The sequence below is a fragment of the Gallus gallus genome, chromosome 11 (assembly GCF_016699485.2).
Source record: "Gallus gallus isolate bGalGal1 chromosome 11, bGalGal1.mat.broiler.GRCg7b, whole genome shotgun sequence".
Classification (NCBI taxonomy): domain Eukaryota; kingdom Metazoa; phylum Chordata; class Aves; order Galliformes; family Phasianidae; genus Gallus; species Gallus gallus.
The window spans coordinates 6931666-6951954 of record NC_052542.1 but is presented as its reverse complement, the minus strand read 5'-3'; the positions used below and the strand labels follow the sequence as shown (position 1 = coordinate 6951954).

The 20289-nt window shown below is 38.8% G+C and overlaps 1 protein-coding gene and 1 long non-coding RNA gene across 4 annotated transcripts in view; one reads left to right on the top strand and one right to left on the bottom strand.

The window, feature by feature from the left end:
• The window catches only part of LOC107054283, a 55055-nt gene extending 50949 nt beyond the window's left edge, over positions 1-4106 (top strand). For 2 of the 3 annotated variants that reach the window (XR_003077231.3, XR_006931251.1), the window contains exon 5: positions 3763-4106. This is a non-coding gene — a long non-coding RNA (uncharacterized LOC107054283). Of the gene's footprint in view, positions 1-704 lie in introns of all 3 variants that reach the window. The other variant, XR_003077232.3, reaches the window with a different exon arrangement.
• Positions 1319-18065, bottom strand: N4BP1 (NEDD4 binding protein 1). Its single transcript, NM_001030570.2, has 7 exons — positions 17708-18065; positions 12396-14164; positions 7423-7553; positions 6871-6967; positions 5017-5124; positions 3347-3454; positions 1319-1842 (listed from the first exon to the last, which is right to left on the bottom strand). The coding sequence occupies exons 1-7, from the start codon at positions 17951-17953 to the stop codon at positions 1506-1508; spliced, it is 2796 nt and encodes a 931-aa protein (NP_001025741.2). The 5' UTR covers positions 17954-18065; the 3' UTR covers positions 1319-1505.
• Positions 18066-20289: the final 2224 nt, after the last annotated feature.

Here is a 20289-nt window from a genome sequence, read left to right as displayed (position 1 = left end):
CGTGGCATTCAGTGTGAGGTTAGTCAGGTCTTCCTTGTGCCACAGTGTCTCTCATTGAGAAGTGAGAATGATTAAGCTGAACATCCGTATGAAAATTTTTGGTTGACAAGAAGAAAGTATCAAATGTTCTCTTTTATCAACTCCGTAATGCCTCAGGAGTTAACTTCCTTGTTTTCCTGCTTTTCCACTCATTAAAACCTAAGGTTTCTCTCAGATCCGAAAAAACATGGGAATTACATCATGTTTGCACTCCAACATGACCTGCACTGTGCTCAGTCTCTGTGCTACACAAAAGATCATGTACAATTATTTTAGCTTACCATCAATCGTTTCTTTCACAGGAAAAATAATATATGGTCATCTGCCATATACTCAGTGAGTTACCTGCTGCCACAGCAAACCGATCAGTGTACACACAATGCCTGTGTTAATGGCTGGAGAAAAAATTGGTTTTGCTCTGCTCATTTCCATAAGTCTCTTCATAGAGATTTTACCTACTCATATTAACGTTTTGATCATAGGTTTTTTGTTTGTTTGTTTTTCCATCGAAGAACAGCCTTCCCACCTATCACAGTATTTTTTTTTTTTTAAGAATTTCAGATTTTTCTTTCGTCATACAATTCAGCATTAGGAGATATGCTAGGTTTAGCAGTAAGTACCATAATCTATTTCACATTTTCAAACTCATAGGATTTGCCTTCTAGGTTCAGTCAACTCTTTTCCAAGATGATGGGAAAGGTTCCTGGAACACTCCACAGCCTCCATCTTGGCCATGTACACAGAACTTACTAGTCACCTGTAATACCACCTGCAAGCCTGTTTGGTATCCAGAAGTTATTCGTATAATATTTGGCTTTATCCATAGCAACACTTACTGTTGTCTGTCTTGCATTTACTCTTTATATAAGAACTAGCACATCTGAATACACGTCCAACAGATGCATAATGCCATCTTGTGACAGTACTGCAATAGTACACCAGACTCCAACACAGCTTCCGCACAGCGGTCATCAGTTGTTCACAGGCCCTTAGGAGTATACATTATTTCCAGAATATACGATGAAGACCTAAGGAAAGCACATAAACATTATACAGCAGTCTCTGTATCTGACAACAGTAAAGTGTCTGTTTGTATTTTCATCAAGAAGTATTTGGAAGTTTTTCAGTGAAGTAGGTACTAAAAGCACGTAAGTGCTTTTGTTTTCAAGAATGTACTAACATTATTTAAAGTGACATCAGTTCTTTAAAACCATTACTGCTTTAATAAGCAATTAAAATGAAGCAGAAGATTTTTTCATAGAAAATATTGACACAAATCTGTAGTAGCAGCAGTTTTTAATTTACCAAAAACTGGCATCTATTAGCAACAGGACATACATAAAAATGTTTGTTTATACAAATAAAATTAGGTTCTGAATATTCACAAAGTGACATGACAGAGCAACATTCTTACTCATACTGACATTTAGTCTGATCAGTTGTGATATAAAAACCCTGTATAATATTCAGTCAAGCACCATGGCAGACAGTGCATTAAGATCTCTCATGAATGGATGATCAGCTAATATTTTATCAATCTTTTGTCTTTGCTCATAATCAGGAAATATTTTTATCAGGGCTTCTCTTAGCCATACTGTTTCTGAGGCAGATCTTTGTGGTGGAATTGACAGACAAGCCTTCATATTTGTATCCAATGGAAGCCATGCTGCTGAATGATCACCATGTGCTCGATTTTTAGGCTGTTGACTGCTGCTGGCTGGATTGGGAACGTGCATGAAGAGAGGTGTCTCAGAAGAATATTGCTCTCTGCTCTGTAAAGCTTTTTGTGCTGACAGAAAATCTCTAGGGAATAAAATGAAAGTTTTGATTAAATTGAGATAGAGCAAACACTGGTTCTGTACAGCCACAGAAAAGAAAAAAAGCCTACAACTCCTATTCTTCATTGATTGCTCAGTTACTGACTCAAAAAATATGAATCACTTCACTCCCAAGTGAAACAAAACTGTAGGTATAACATTTTTCAGCTTGAATCTGGCATGACTAACAATATTAACCAACATTACCCAGGACTTGTTCCAATACGCCATGAGCACTATGACACCTACCTGGCAGAGTATAGCAACAGTCAAAGCTCATTTACTGGAAATATCCACACAAATATCATTGATCTAAATGGATTAAAAGATGTGTTGAACATATATATACACACTGATTGAGAATGTGAAAATATGGACAGACTGCAGACACTTCAGCCATTCCACAAGATCATTCTTCATCTATTTGTGCCCACATTTGTCAGCTGTGCCCACATTTCAGATTGTACAATGAGAAAAACATAGCCTTATATCTTTAATGGGGCAATGAAGTTTTTCAGCAATTTTAGGATCTGAATATTCTCTTAATTATTGAGATTTCATTTCAGACTATTTAAGAAGTTGATGCTATTCAAAACTGCTATCAATTTAGAGCCAATTCCACTTCACATGCCACCACATAACGCAGAAATATGAACTAGAACTCTCATTACAGTTCATTCTCCTGCTACCAAGGGAAATTGTATTAAAATTACAGAGCTCTATTTTAAAAGTTATACATTAATCCAGTTATAATTGTTAGGCTGGTGAAAAAAGGAAAGGGAAGCCTAATTCTTGTTTGAAAGAACAAATCCATTTTCAAATCTTGGCACATAAAGCAGAGCAAATTCATCCTTCTGAAATACATGCATATTTAAAGAGTACAATAATAACAACAAGCTTATTAATATTTAACATTGTAAATCAAGTACAAATGCTTTTAAATAGCAGCACCCCTCCAAAATGGTTTTATTAACAGTACCATAACCACATGTGAAATGAAATGCCTCTCACATGACAAAGGATATGAATCTAGTGTTTCTTCTGTGGTAACTACTGCTCACCTATTAATACTGAGCAAGTGTATTTTAGATACCACCACTGTAATTGGAAGGACACCAGACTACCACATACCTCAACTACCAGTAGGTTTGTGCAATAATGACACAGTTTGGACCACCTTTGTATGAAAATCACCACAGTGAAACCTCAGAGGAAGTTATTTGAGGCATTTGTCTTACTTATTTCAGTTGTGAGAGAGATGGTGATGCAAATGTCACCAGCACTTTCTGAACAGACTGCAGTAACAGGAAAAAAATACCCATGTTTTTAAGCTACTACCTGCTAGCTTTCTTGTCTGATTTTACTGTACCCTTTACTGTACCTATATTGCTCTACAGAAATGTTCAAGTGAGCCACAGTTTATTTCCCAGCCACAGTTGATTATCTGAAATCATAACTGTCTTGAACAGAAGTGAAAACAGAGCTTATACCTAGAACAGCCTTCACTTTGAAGGAAGTCATCTAATCTGGGTCCATTTCGCCCCAAGGGATCATCAGGAACCATAAAAATGTCCCCAGCAAAAGTGTACTGGAGCAACCTGCAAGAGAGTTCTTCCATTATTCTTTACTAACAATGTATTCTCCCCTTCCCACCCTTCATCTCCATAAAACAGCAGTATGGACTGTTTGCTCTAGGCACATACAACATCAGGAGTTACTGAAGCTTAACTAGTGAATACCCATTTTAATTGCAGCCAGCATTCACTATCAAAGTAACTTTAAGGAAACGTATGTACACTGCTCTTATTTGTACTGCAAAACACCGAGGTGGTTGTTGTTTTTTTTCCTTTCCTTTTACAAACAGCATGTCAGGTGACTGCAGGTTTTTTTTTTTTTCTTCTTACAGAGACCAGCATGGAATTTTCCAGATGATTACAGAAGGTTTTCTGGTTGTTCAGACTCCCCTTCTTTATAAGGATCTTCAAACACAAAGCAATTAGTGCTTATGTTATCAGAAAGCCACACAACTAGCAAACATTGTTAGATGCCTATGGTTGAAACAGAAAAGCTTTTTTTTTCTCTGGAATCATTTTAGGCCGGTGGAAAATCTGCATTCAGGGAAACTCGTTCAACTAAAATCTGTCTGTGAGGAAATTTGGTATAGTGGAATTTCCCCAGAAGTAAAACTAACAGCACATGTTAACACATGATCTTAAGAAAAAAATAAAAGCACACACACTAAGAATGACATTAAGTATTCTTATTGAAGTACTGTATGAGAACAGAACCTGACTTTTGTAAAACTCCCTTAAGGAACAGTGAAAACACCCATGTGACTAGTCAAGAACCCAAGTCAGTTTTCGATTACTTGTTTTAGTATATGTATACAGAGTCCAACCACTGCAGCAAGTATTTGCTCAGAGGATGTCACAAAGACTGAGGGATTAATAGAAAATTTGGCCAAAGCTGAACAGAAGAATGTACTTTCCTGTTACAAAGACCTGATTTAACTGGAAGAAAAAAAAAAATGAGGGGAGAAAGAAGGAAGAAACTGGTTGCACAGGAGAAACTAGGATCCATAGAGAATCCACAAATTGAAACAGGGATACCTGACAGCTAAGTGAACTGATCTAAACCCACAGGATGCTCAACAATAGTAGGGAAATAGCTGCAGGGATAAGCAGTCATCATTTTGCTTAGCTATGTCTATTTGCTGTACTGCAGTGCAGAGTGAGTGATTCTGAAACTTTAACAGTGACACTGTGTCTGCATCTGCCATTACATCTCCTTGAAGAAATGAACTGTCTGACAAAAAAAGACTGTGAGAACGGCTTGCTAAGTGCATACTCTTAACAGGATGTAACACTGAAACTTCAGAAGAGACACAGCTTGGCTGTCATAGAGGGCTTCTACTTATGAGTAATTAACAGACATGCATTAGAGGATGTATGAGTAACAGGGATATCAAACTACCCAACACACAGTTATAAGGTCACAAATCAAAGCGGTGAAACTAACAGTAACTTCTTGTGCTCTAAAAGAATTGCATCATAGGTTACCTTCATGTGGAATTACAATTTTTTTAAGCTTCTTTATTTAGAGTGCCTGCAACTTTAAGGACAGACATCCTATAAGGCCTTATAGAAATCTAAGTAATTACCTTTTCTGAATTATTTCTCTCCAGGCAAGTGACTCTGTCACAAATTCTCTGAAGTTATCATTAGTCACAATAACACCTCCAGTTTTATCAGCAAGATGTAATAGAAACCTGTAACATTCATTTTAAAGACAGTTATAATAGTCGTCTTTGCTGAAAATTGTTCAAAGACCTAAAGAAAACTAAATATTCTTACCATCCAAAAGTCACTTACTTACAGGAAGAAATTTAACTACTAGAAAATTACTTGATTTTTTGACCCATTATTAACTTAAAAAAAATACAGTTTTAGGCAGCATTCATTGATTTACTGCACATAATATTTCTGGGAGGCTTTTTTCCCCGAACTGGAAGACCAAAATTCCAACATAAAAGCATAAAACCCCCCAAACACACAGAATTAAGAGACTCTGAAATATTTGTACAGGTAATTGACTTTTTTCTTAATCACAGTATTTATTACTGATTCAAACCCAAACTTACTCAGACATACCTTTCTGCTTAATATTAATGTCTGTGTTCTGCAATACAGTGTTATGCACATTACTGAGTTGTTTGCTTTGTCAACACCTGCTAACAAAGGCTGCGGCTACCATTTTGTTGTTAAACAAGTTATGACACTAATTTAGAGAAGTCCATCATATTTACCTAATTGAAAATAAGCTTTTTGCTAGTTGAAACACTGCACAGAGATAACTTCAAAGACACAAAGGTTGGTACTTTTTTTTTTTTTTTAAGATAGAAAATAACATTTCAAAGTGCAAATATGTCAATGCAACACTCACTTCCATAGTAATCTTAAAATTACTGCACCTACATAACATCACTTATAAAAGCTGGCTGTATGTAAAATATTAGCGGGTAAATTACTCCAACTTGACCTCTTCCGCATAATACAAAATGATATTACACATTTTTTCTACATTAGTACTAAAGAGACTGGAGTTGCAACATTTTAACAAGGATATAAAACTATAGAGCACTTCATTTATATTTTGCCTATCGAATTTTGCAGCCAGGTACATGACTGTCCAATGCAACAAAACAGACATGCCCACGATGCAAAGAACTTAACAATTCCACAGTCAGAAAAAGTATGAAATATTATTAGAACAAAACTGCACTAGCTGTCTGACAAAGCTAGAAAGGGCTCATCCAAGCAGAATTAGGTAAGCTGGATGTGGAAAAAAAACCTTTACCACCATGTTCTCCTGACTGTGTATCAAGACTAGGAAGATTTGGTAATACCAGTGAAAGCACTAGCACACTCCACTCTATCCACCAAAAGCTTAGTACTGTGTTGTCCACTGCAAAATGATCCCCAGAAGCAGAATTTTGGTTCTCAAATTAACTTAGAAATGTAGCAACCCAAACACCATTACAAATACACTGGCAGAAGAACACAACTGTGTCTATATGCCACAATGACATTAAGAGGGAAAAAATAAAAACAAAACGGTACCTGATAAGTAGCTAATTCATGCTAGTGCTCCTCAGACTTACAAGATGATTTATGGATAAATCAATGATTAGGAAAGCATAAAAAAACACCTTATTAAAACATTCATTTTTCCCCTCAATGCGAGTAATGACATTTGAAACAGATTCACTTCTTAAATTTTGGTTAAAATTGCCAAGAAAATAGTCCAAAATTAATTCAACACAGTGAGCAGAATAGTCAAGAACAGATTTATTTCATGTTACTGTTACAGTATTATATGTGAAAGTCAATCTAAAGCTGAATGTATAGCACACCATCAAGACACGTTGAACAACTAGATAATACTACTGATAGTAAAGAACTAACATTTCACAACCAGATGTTAAAACCATCTTACAACTATGCATATTCCATACCTGTCATCATGAGAAGCAATCCTTGCTCCCAACACCATCCTTGAAGGGGTTAAAGACAATATTCCAACATCTTCCAGCTGTGTTAAGAAATCCTGCTCTGTTAAAAGATGAAACAACTGCTCAATAAAGACAAAAGCTTTCCTCCAAGCTATGTATGGATTTGACAATTAAGATACATATGCACACGCAAAGAGAGAGAGATATAAAAGCAGAGGAGTTATTTTTGTACCTATTAATTTACAAAAATAGCATACTGATAGCTGAAGAGTTATTAACATATAAGCAGAGGGGGAAAAGGCTGAAAGCAGAAATTAAAGAGCAAAGAAAAAATGCAAAAAAAAAAAGCCTCCATCTATAGCTTCTCAGCAAGTCTACACAGAATTTCAGAGTATCTCACAATGTATATTGAAAACAAATTACTCGTGCTTAGTAGCCAGACTGTTCCTTCCTTTCTTTTATGAAATATTTGTTCTCCATTTTCATAGGAGTACCCAAACAATCCTTTACAATTTAATTTAAATTAAGAAAACATTAGGAAGCTATATGCCACACCTGTAATGGAAGGATCACGCCTTGTTCTCCACTGTGGAACAAACACAGTAATATTTCTGTGGCCACGTTTCCAAAAGTAGTCAACAGCAATTGCAATTCCTCGACAGGAGAAGAACTTCCTTAAACCATGACTTGGGGAAAGGAGGAATGGGAAGAAAAAGATGAGATTAAATTCACTAGAGCTTTACTACTACTACTATTCATGCAAACAAAACAGAAGTAGGAAGATATACCTACAGCCTCAGCAAAATAAAAGCGAGGTGGATATTACAGATGAAAAAATATTATGAATGGAAGAGATGTCATCAGCACAAAAAGAGAACTGAATTATCACCTGCAATTTAGTGTATCTCAGTCTTCTTTAGCTTTCATTAGTACAATACCTGGGTAATTAGAAGTACATTTACCTTTAAAAGGAGGCTAACAAAAATGGTTTCCAAAAACTATTGATTATACATGAAGACAATCAGCATGCTATGCATCCAAATACAATCCCAGTATAAAACAGTTTAACTAGTTCCCCAGGATTAACTGATAAATTCAACGATAATCTGAGATGATAGGGCCTCCTTTCCCTTTTCAACAACCTGAGCTACCATATTCAAACAAAATATACGTCTTTGAAGACAGATTTGAAAAACACTGTAGTGTAGTGGCAGCCCTTTAGAAAGTAAGATGCTCATTACTTTTTTCACAACTCAGTTAAGCAACTTTCCTTAAAAATCAACAATTGCCTACTATGAATGATGCAGTTTGGAGTTGATATCCTTGAGAAAACTCTCCTGGTCTGTATTATCCAATGATCCTACAGATCTATTTAACAACTGGGAGGAAGTCATCCTTTACTTACTGTCTAACCAGACTTCAGGAACTTAACTTTAAAATAAAGCACAGAAGATGTAATAGAAGCTACCCCTAGATAAATCCCTACCAAACACCAATAAGGAGCTTACATAAGGCTAAGCCTAGTTTCAGACCTGAAACTTTTCCCTCACATTCCTCAGAATACAGGGTAGACATAGACAAAACAAAGACACTAAGGCTGATTACAATAACCCATTACAATTCGTATCATGAACATAAAGCATTTCTTACTATGTCATTCCTACTCTACATTTTGATGTTAACTGACTACACAACAACTGTCAGAACAGTAAGTGATCAAATGGTATTCATATTTTAAACTGTTCTTGAATTTAAGTGTAATAGTGTAATACAAGCCTAATCATAAACCTTATTAGTTTTGAATGGAATCTTAGTCTAATCAACAGGGAAATCTGAACAGTGAGCTCTTTAAAACACCTTCATGCAAGTATTTTACAGTAAAATGGAGCCTTTGGTGGCATCCAAGGATCCTCTTTCAAATTTCTATATGCTGTTTGGAGTAAATGTATCAAAACATCTATTAAAATTCTTTGATTGAGTTTGAAGAGAACCTCTTCATGTAGAAGAGCAAAAAACTGAATAAGCTACATCTGAACTATAAAAGGCAAAAAAAACCCTTGATTAACAGAGATTCTGGAGAAAAATATCTATGCTCTAAAAAAATTAGCTGTTCCTGATATCAAGAGCAGACAAAGAAATGCAACTGTCACAGAAGGGTTTCCTTCATAAGCCTTCCAAGTTAAATTCAAACAGCAGTCATTGTCCCTCCCTGCCACTTTAAGTTGGATATTCTATTTAATTACTGGAAAACTCTGCTGAATGCTTTCACTATTTAAATAGTTCTCAGTTAGACTTCAAGAGATCCAGAAGTCTCCATGTTCACACTGAAAATTACTTTCTACTTTTCTATTCTCTTGTTTTAGAGCTTTACACCCATTGAACTACACATGACTATATTCTCTATTCTTGTTTTCATTCAAGGCAGCCAGAAAGAAGCCCAAAGCAGCAGCTACTGACCCAATGATCACAAACTCCGTAGCAACTACAAGAAATTAAAAACAAGCATGCAATTAGGAACAATAAACTTTATCAAATTATACATAGAATTAAGCTAAGCTGTAATATAAATGAATACATCGCTACTAGATAAGCAGAAATATGAAATGCTTTATTTGATCTAAATAGGCATTGTAAGAACAGGAAGCCATCACAGCAAGGTGGTTTTTTCAAGGCTTCCATTTTCAGCTATCCCAGCTCTTTAAAAGCCTACAATGACCCTAAATAAGCATTTCCAAAGTAAAAGAAAAGATGATCATGAAGAACTTAAAGCAGCAAACAGCAGATTGTATTCCAAGACAAATCTTCCCTTTGGTTCTACAATGAAACTAAGGAAAGCACTTATTGCTATTTACAAGCCATTCTAGCAAACATAATTCTATCCAGTTATTTTTATTGTTCTGCCTTTCTTCAACAATTTAATAAAATGTAATTTAAAATGACTTGATAACCATTTGGATATTTTAGTCTACCATGAAAGGCCTGTTTTCAGTGCAGGAAAAGATAGAGATTAAAAAAGCTTGTTAGCAGTTAGAGTAAACTTTGGACTCCTCATTCGAAAAACACTGATACTCCAGTTAATGTTCATGCATCAATGTGTAGTTTTTACTTGGTTGGATATCACAAGAGAAAAAAATCTTCAGCTTCTTGTAGTCTTTGAGAGTTAAGACAGTGCAAGTAGTGACTCTGAAGCCCATCCAGCATTACTTCAACTATGTGGGCAAAACATTCCTATCTCCCTTAAAAAAAGGCATGACACTTAGGTGCACAAACACACAAGAATGGAAGTGGGTGTCCGTAACCACAAGATACTGAGACACAAAACTGAAAACAATTCAAAGCAAAATTGAAAACAATTCTCTGGTTTCTAACGTGTTAAAAAAAAAAACAACAACAAATCTTTACTTAGCCAGAAAGAAGCTGCAGAAATACCTACATTAAAAAAAAAGAAAACAAAAAGCAACCAAGAAAAGCAAAACACACAACACTCCCCACCCCCACTTTTTTGGCCCCCCATTTGGCTGGGGAGCAGAAGACAAACATCATAGGACCCTGTTTGGCAATAGTACCTCAATGCTACCTAGCACTGGAGAACTAAGCAGATGCTTATTCACTATCTTTTAATTCACTGGTTTTAGATGTATTCGGTTGCGCTAAAACCAAGTGCTGCTACACAGAATGCCATGCTTTGTACTATGCTTCATCTTCTGACATATCATAAACATTCTTCTCTTTGTGAAGAGCTACATATTCTTACATTCAGAATGCTTGCTTAACAGTTTCAGATGAAATATGCAGATCAAAAATACCTATCCACATTTGGAAAAAAATAAACAAAAACAAAGAGAATGTGTTATACCTGCTGTTTTCCTATGGAACCCCCAACAATTTGCATTTCCCAAACATGTATTAGTGGAAGTGAAGTCTTCCCAAAAAGTTGAAGGTAGAATATAATTCAGTTGCGACTTACACTTCTACCTCACCATTTTCTAAATAACAGAGCAACAAGGAAGTAAGCTTGTTCCCATGAACAGGTTTGAAAGAAGCCACCATATTTGAATCAAAGGAGCATCTAGAACTACACACCATGCTATGGATCTAGCACAAATGTGCAAATACGTACAAAGTCTATCGAAATGGGATATTGTTAGTACAAATTAAGCTTAAAACACCAGCAGAAGTACTCCTGGATGAACTATGTATCTAGGGATTTCAGGGTTATCATTTGGTACTCTACAGAAGTTATCAGAAGATACCAAGACATCACAAAAGGAATCATCAGGTTATGATTATAAGCTCAGTCTTTAGGAAAGCCTTTTCCATCTACTATCTCAAAGTAGATGACTTATCTTAACCATTCTGATACACTTTTATGCTGAGAAAATGTATCTTATAGAATTTGTGGATCACTGGTACTATTTTGGCCTATTCATATAAAACACCCCATTCAAGAATTAAGATCGTAGACTTAACTAGTTAAGACTGATAAAAGGCTCTTTTGGGTTTTCAATTTCTTAAGTCAGCTTTTTGTTGCTGTTGGGGCAGCAAGGCTGCACACAAACAAGAAAATCCACTTCACTCTTAAGCTGAAAGTAACTCAACTTTTCTCTTAGTTGCCTGCAAAAGCAAGGTAACTTTTGTGTATGAAGTTGCTTGCAACAGAGCTCATTGAAATTACCTCTGACTGAGGCTTTAAATACTGAGATGGAGCACTGATAATTCCAAGTAAGTTGCTTTAAAATGGCACACAGCACCCATCAAGCTTGACAGTTGCCTAATAAGAAATACTGCAGAATTAATTCAGTTTCCATTTTGTAAAGTCTTGTTATCAAGAAGGATCTCATCTGCCAACTAAGGTATATTTGGTTTTAGATTCCATCATCTATTCTGTTAATTTTTTCTTTTTTTCAGATTTTAATATTCAGGCTTCATAAATCTGAGCTGTTTTCAAAGTTACTGAAAGTTCTACTAAAGCAAGAAAGTTTAATCTTAAAAGGCTTTAGAGCAAATTTTTTCAAGAATAGTACAGTCAGCTAGCAATTTCAATCAAAGCCAAAGACTTGCCTTATTCTACGTAATTAACTTTAAACCACGTACTCAATTTTTTTATTTAAAAGTAAATTCTATGTTAATGGTTATTAAGATACAGTAAGTCATAAGCACGTTATTATAGTTAGATTTGTACACTGGTATAAATGTCATACAAGGAATCAGCTAAAATCCTGTGAATGGTAACTTAAGGCTGTCATAAGCATGAACACCATTATTAAATGGAGAATGGAAACTATCAAAACTGCTATGTGTTCAAAATTAAACTGTCAACTGCACATAATTTTTCATTATTACACCTTACCCTAACTTATCAATGTAGCCACTACTAGTATCTGAAAAGCTCAGCTCAATACACACTGATCACCAAAAAGCTAGCTACCAGAAATTTTCTACACGCTACAGCAGCCTCATCATCCCAACTTCACTTGAAAGTTGATTGAACTTTTGATGAAGAGATGGTTGGTAAGAACAATACTTACGAAATTGCAACGTTGCTTCCATCAATAATGATATGTTTTAAATACGGTTTCCCAGGTTCATTTTTCAACTCCAGTCTGTAGGGCTTTTTAAGAGATTCCAGAAATCTTTGGACACCAGTAATTGAAGGATCAATATGACGTCTGTGTGATCCGCTCACCTCTCTATCGGGATTTGCTGAATGTATTTCTGAAGACAATACATGGGCTTGGGTAGGATTTTCAAAATTTGACATTTGAGAAGTGTGTTGGTTGGGAGATCTCACTTGATAAGAGCTGCAGTGTCCTAACTGGTCCTCTACAACAGAATGACTGTTCTGCACAGGTGAGGGCCCTGCAGATTTTTGATGAACTGCAGTTTTACTCTTAGCTGAGGTACACCGCACATCTGAGCTCCCTCTGGCTACAAAATCAACATCTTTTGGAGCTCCAGCCTGAGGAGGGCTGAGAGGTACAAAACCATCAGTTTCTGCATCACTTGATGTTGAATTGTGATTCTTACCAGGACAATAAATATCTGTTTTTTTATAGCATATAGCTGAACTTTTACCAGGAGAGACAGGTTTGCATACTGATACGTGCATTTTATCTTCTGCATCAACTTGAGTACTTGGCATATCTCTGGCTTTGTGACGTTCTGTTCTTGTCTCATTTGAAGTATGAGTGGTTTTAAGTGGATTTTTCTTGCAAGAAATGTCCTCATCTTCAAGTTTATGTGAACTATTTGCATTACTTCCTAAACGAAGATTTGTAGTTTTAGGTGTTTTAGATGACCACTCTTGTTCTTTTTGAAATCTTAAGTTTTCTTTTTCAATTTCTTCCAGCAGTGTTAAAGGTTCCACAGACTGTCCGAGAACACCAATAACTTTTTCCACAATACTTTGTGAATATCCCATTGTTCTGAAAAAGTTTACAAGAATCTTATATTCTATTTCCTCGCTGATATCATCGCCTTCTTTTATACAGTAACTGGGATCATCTAATTCACCAGAGCTATCTGAAATCAGATCAATAACCGCATCCCTCTTGGAAGAATCATTGTGCGAGACAGACTTTACTTCCTGGTCATTTTCTAAAGAGAGCTGCTTTTTAGGGAGACTTTCCTCAGCATCAGAAAATCTTCTTTTACAAGACTGTCTTTCTTTAGATGTCATTGCCTCTAATGGAGGCACAACATTTATGGGAACAAAGCTTGTTTCAGGAGCATCAGAAAACACGTTGTCCATTTGCTTTGTAAGCTCAGTTACAGGAGTCCCAGCATTGTTTCTCTCTTCCTCATCCCCCATTTTTCCATCTCTGCTTGTAAGAATTACTTTGGAGGTTTTGTCCTGTAAGAGCTCTGCTGGGCTTTTGGACCCTGTAAGATCTATTATAGCACCCCTTGACTCACAACATTCAGTTTGCATGAGAGTTAGGAGCTCTCTTTTTAGCGAGCTGGGCAAAATCAATAAATCCATTGTATATTTATCTGCATGTGCTTCCACAAATTGCCTAAATTGCTTTTTAATATCTGATTCACATTCGCTTGACAAGCTTTCATTATTCTCAAAAAGCTTCACAAACTGCTGAACTTGACTTTGAGCCATAACAACTGCTTCTGCACCCCCTTTAATACTAAGCAATCCTATTTCCAGCACAGTTATGTCAGCACAGGTATCCTGAATAAGACTGTTGAGAAACATGTTCTGTGCACCAACAAAAATGCAGTGCATGTCCTTTGGGTAATATTCTTTTTCTTCTAGTTCAGGTTCACAGAGACCCTTAATATACTCCTAGAAGGAGAAAAAGACAGAAAAGAGAATCTTGTGAAAAGTTGACATTTAAAATTAGTAATGGATCAATACACTAGAATAACAGAATTACAGGGGCTGGAAGATACCTCTACAGATCACCTAGTCCAACCCCCTGCCAAAGCAGGCTCCCTAGACCAGGTTGCACAGGTAGGCATCCATGTGGCCTTGAACATCTCCTGAGGAGACTCCACAAGCTCTCTGTGCAACCTGTTCCAGTGCTCTGTCAGCTTTACTGTAAAGAAGTTCTTACACGCATTTGTGTGGAACTTCCTATGCTTCAGTCTGGGGCCGTTTCCCCTTGTCCTATCACCACACACTGCTGAAAAGGGTCTGGCCTTGTCCCTTTGCCTCCTGCACATTAGATATTTATACACATTGATCAGGGCAGAGTAGAGGAGGAGGATCACCTCCCTTGACCTGCTGGTCACACTCCTTTTAATGCACCCCAGGCCACCACTGGCCTTCTTAGCCACAAGGGCACACTGCTGGCTCATGGCCAACCTGTTGTCCACCAGGACCCCCAGATCCTTCTCTGCAGAGCTCCTCTCCAGCAGGTCATCCCCTAATGTATGGGTACATGTGGTTACTCTTCCCTAGGCACAAGATGCTACACTTGCGTTTGTTAAACCTCATCTGGTTCCTCTTCCCAACTCTCCAGCCTGTCCAAGCAAAATAAAAATAAAGCCAGGTTTGCACAATAAATTTGAGAGAGTAAATACTAGGTACTACTAGGTAACAAATGCAAAACACATATTTGAAGTTATTTTTAAATAGATTTCATAGAAATCTAGCCTTCTTTTGATATTCCATTATTTATAACTAAATTCACTTGAAACTGATAGTAACTGAGTATTTTAAGCTGTGGTTCCAAATACAACATATGTTTACTTTATCACTGAAAAAACCTGTACATTCTTGATTCTCAGAACTCTTAATATCTGGAAGCACTGAGGCTCAAACAAGTAAAGGCATCGCCATTTGTGTCTTTTTGAGAAAGGCTGGAGGGTTAAAATTATAACATTTGGACCAAAGTCAACCTTTACTTCCAGTATTTACGGAGTAACTCATTCCTTTGGGTTTCAGAATGCTGTCTAGGCTACTCAGTTAAAAATACAGCTAAAATTAAACAGTTTTCAATTACTATCTCTTATTTTACTAGGCTAAATCATTTAAAATAAATCCTGATCTTCCCCACAGTCTTTAGTTTTAGCATTCACTTTTAACAAGACAAGACAGAAAGATTTATTTTGTTATACCCATTTTTTGCTCAGAGAACACGCACTTTGTCAGAAACACTTTGTGCTACAGTAAATTCATAACAGCGGACTTGTAAAGACTGCTTCTGAAGAGCTCCTAAAGAGTAACTGCACAGGAATTTTTTTATTATTATTATACGTTCTTCATCCTGTATTTATTACTGAGGCATGATAGAATATAACTAGTAGCATCCATTAAAAGCTAACCTATAGAAAAATTAGGATATAAGAAGACAAAAGCAAAAAGACATGAACGATACCTGGACTGCGACAGATTTCATTACTCAAAAACAATACTCATTTTTCAGCTAAAAGTGAAAAAAACTCAATCCACTGCCAAAAAAAAAAATCACATCCAAAATTCTTAACAGCAAGGCAGCTTTTGACATGGGCTCATTACAGGGTATTTTGAAAAAGTAGATGATATTGACAAAATACTGAGAAAATTCCACAAATTTCCAGTTCTGTGTTATACCTGGACAGAACTGCTAAGAGTTCAGGATTTGCTGTTGTTTTTCCTTTTTTTATAGATTAAAAAAGGATTGTGATTTTCACCACCCCAAGTAAATTCTCTATACTGCTGCATTCTAAACATGTCAGAGATCAGAAGCTGCCAAAGCACAATATTACCTTTTGGTCAGGCAGCATTATTTTTCCTAAGTCTACTGTACTTCAAACTCTATAAAGTAGTGAAACCACTTCCTAAGCTGCAGTCCTGATATTTGCAGATTCTTGAGTACATCAAATCTTACTGTCTTCCCTTGGTCTTGGAAACTGAAATTCTCCTCTAAATGAAACTGAAAGCCATTACGAGGTAATGAAGAATGCAAGGCCACTTCTTATCATCTCTGAGTCATAGTGGTGTAAGCATCAAGGCAGGATGCTTCAAGACCTTACCAGTACAAAGTGCTTCTGCAGCAAAATCAACATAACCATGTTTGTGCCTTAGCCATCACATGATTGCTGCTGCTAAAAACAACACAATTAAAAAAAAACCTTACGTCAAGATGTGAGAACAAAACAGCACTGAAGAATTGCTGTTTTGCAATTGGACATTGCAAATGATCGATGACTTAAAACACAAATTGCTGTAATAGAATGCTTTAAAAGAACAGAAAGATGGGTGATAATTAATACTTTCTAGTCAAGAAGCCATCCAGATAAGGTCTAAAATAGGCTTTAAATATAAGAGAAGAATCTCCTATGCCCGTAGGTGGAGTAAGAAGCAATTTGTACGCTGTCAGGAAAAAAGCAATTACAAAATTGAAAATTGTTTTCCAGGCTTTTTCTGGAAGAGAAAAACCAAAAAGGAAGTTGTACTGCAGCAGCCTGGTGAGGAGAAATACCCTTTATGTCACCTGTAACACCTGCTGGCATCTCTGAGCCCAACAGCAGAATCAAACTGGTTGAGATCCAGAGTCAGTTAATTCAACAACTTTCATATTTTCCCTAGAACTGATGCATTACACAGGGAAAGGAATCAAGTTCTTCAAAGCAGAATGTGAAGACAGGGAATTAAGTCATAAAATACACTGTGTATGCGTGTTAAAGACACAAAAAGCCCAGACTTCAGGACTTTGGGCTTGAGAGCTGCCTGCAGCCCAGCTAGTGCTCACACTGCCGTGCTCAGCACACGATATGAGCACACACAGCTGCCAGGCCCCCCACCAGCACACAGCTCCTGCTGGAACCCCTGTGCACCAGCTGTACAAGGGGTGTAACTAACTCTATACAAGTACCCTCACAGCAACCAGCACCATCACCAAGGGCACAAGCAGCACTGATAGCTTTCTTCTTCTCCAGCAAACCAACAGGTGAAGAAGCCCGGACCTGCCAACTTTTTCCTGGAGGAAATAAGAGCCCGGCTGAGCTGTCACTCAGAGCCCTGCCAACAGGCCACGGAATCAGCGAGGTGTGTAAACCAACCGCAAAACCCGGCAACACCCAACCGATCCCTGCGGCTTCTGGAACTGCAGAAGAAAAAGAAGGAAGAGAGAGAGACGCGTTCGGATCGTTCTGAGCACCGTCCGGATCGTTCCGAGCACCGGCCGGGTGCCGGAGGTCGTACTCGAGGACGCTGCGCTCTGTCCCCCCGCACGCCTCGCCACAGCGCTGCCCTTTGCTCTCGCAGTTCAAACACTTCCTACACCGAAGCCAGCAGGTCCCGGCACGTCCTGACCCCCCACCCGCTGCTCCCTGAGTCGGCCCCGGCCCCGCCGGGCAGAGGGGCTCAGTCGCGGCCCCGCACCCCCGTCTGCCCCCGTACCTTGGCGCTCCGCACGGCCTTCCCGCCGCCCGCCAGCTGCACCCAGATCCTGGCGGCGGGCGGCGGCTGTCCCGGCGGCGGGAGGGCGGGCCGCCAGTCCCCCTGAGCCTCCAGGACGGCCAGCCGCACCTCGAACAGGCCCTGGATGCGGCCCCGGCTGCCCTCCAGGAAGCGGCGTTTCTCGGCCGGGACGGTGAATTCGTCCAGGCCCGGCCCGGGGCCGTGGGCCGCCCAGCGAGCCGCCATCAGCGCCAGCCGCGCCGGGCCGCGCTCCGGCCTCCCATCCCGCCGGGCCGCAGGACAACAACACGGGGAATCCCCGGGCTCCCTTCACTCGGTGCGTGCGTCATCAGCCCGCGACGGCAGCACCGCCTCACCAGGAAGTGGGCCGTGCCCCCTCCGCGCCCGGGCGCCATCTTTGCCGAGGGCGGCCACGGCTCCTCTGGTTTTGTCAGGCAACGCCCCGCCTTTACCACGTGGTGTGCGGTTTCTTGCTGAGCTCTGAACCGAGCTGGGGTCTAGCGAGGCGGCTTCTCCTTGTATTATTATTATTATTTTTTTTTTTACCATCTAGTACTCGCTGCGGACGGAATGGTGCTGTGGCGTGAGGTGAGGAGGCGCCTTAGTGCCGCGCGCCACCACCACAGAGCCGGCAGCACGGAGCAGCCAGCGCCATGTGCAGCCTTCACCATGTGCAGCCTTCACGGGGACGGCCCCGAGGGAGGGCGCGGGAGGGGCTCCGCGCAGTGAGGGAATTTCGTTCCCCTATGCGCTTCCGCGGCTCGGAGGCTTTGTGTGAGCCCCCCTTAGTGGTTTCAGCAGTGTTCTGGTGTCATCGTGGTGGATTTCGTTCAGAAAAAAAAAAAAAATCATTAAAAAAAAGTAAGTTTTATCCCTTGTGATCGTAAAGGGAGAAATGTCCCACCAGTGGGGATAGCTCTGAGGCTCTGCCAGGTTCTTGAATAGCTGCAGTTGTCAGTACGGAGCAACTGCTGTACAAAAGAGTAAATATTTTGAGTCTTTCTCATTTCCTAACCTGACCACAACGAACATCCTCCAAATTCTCGCTATTTGATCCCCCCTGGGTTTCATCCATCTCTCTGGTGTTGCTGTGGTGTTGGTTTTTCACAGCTGTTCATTAAATGCATCCTCCAGAGGGAGAGTGAATATCTTTTGCATCTAAACGTCCCTGTTTTGTTCCTTTAACACACGACCTTACAGTGGGAGAGGGTAAATACAAAGTATCGTTTTGATAAAGGCACTCGTTTGTCTATTTAGAAACAACTGAACTGCGTGACAGATTGCAGTCCGAGCATATCTGAAGGTCACACCAAACACGCACAGCTGTATACTTTTTGCTCTCTGAATTTACAGCGTTATATCTTTGAGTGCAATGTAATTGTTGCTGTAGTTAAATGGGGCGAGTTACACTTGTGCACACAGCATTTACACACACCCATGTGTTCTGAAACAGGATATGGTTCTAATGTCGATATTATATTTGAGAAAGGTGATCGATTTTCCCAAAGATATATTTTATTTTTTCAAAAAACAATCCCCTTATTTGTAGATTAAATGCTTATTTGCTTTCCCATCAGTTAAATTACGTTCTAACATACACATTGGGTTGCTGGGCAATTTCTGGAGGTGGTTGGTGCCATCGGCTGTTACAACGTGGTCACTGCAGCCATTGCTGCATTACAGCCTCTGTTAACCATAAATGGAATTGCAAGCAAGAAACTTTACATTAAAAATGAAACGATAAGCAACTTTGAGGTACAAAATAAAATTAAAAAGCTGAAGTAAGATGCTTTTACTTCTTTTCTCACGTCAACACTGCTTTTTGGAATGCCCCAGGATAGCTGAAAATGTACTGGTTTCTAAATAAAGTGGATAATGGTTGGTGCTCTTTATATAGATGGAGTATTTTGCCACATATATGTTATAAAACTTGCTCTTACTGCAGAGTTTATTGTAGTCTGTCTAATTCTCTATAATCTGTGTTCAGAGGTGATCTTTAGCATTATAGTGGTATGAAACATCTCTCAGGGAGGTCACTGCAAGTAAGTAAGGTTCCTTAAGGCTGTGCTCTAATGTGCTAAGCTTATGCAGCGTGTGACATTTTAACGTTCAAGATAAACTAGAACGCTTTGTAGGGGGAAAAGATTCATGCTGTAGAAGAGGTTTACTTATGTTTACAAGCATGATTCGGTTGTTAAAGCTTGTTGAAACTGTCTCCATGCTTTGTTGTGATTGAGGACTAGAAAAATATTTTGATTATTTTTTTCCAATTTGAAACTGTGGACCTACCGTAATGCTCCCCATTCTTTGGAGAAGTTGCAAGCCTTCTGTCCCAGGAATATATTTAGGTGTGTTAGAACCAGACTTTGTCTAGGCTGAGTGCGCCAGAAATTCTCTTACATTTTATAACAGGCTGATAAAGAGGGCTTGTCAAGGTTGAAAGATGATGGGCTGTTCACAGCAGAATATCCAGAGTGATAGGTCGTGTTTAGTTGGAGGGGAGATTTCTGTTTGCTGACCCTTTGGTCACATCTTGTAAGCTTACTATAGGGAAGGGAACC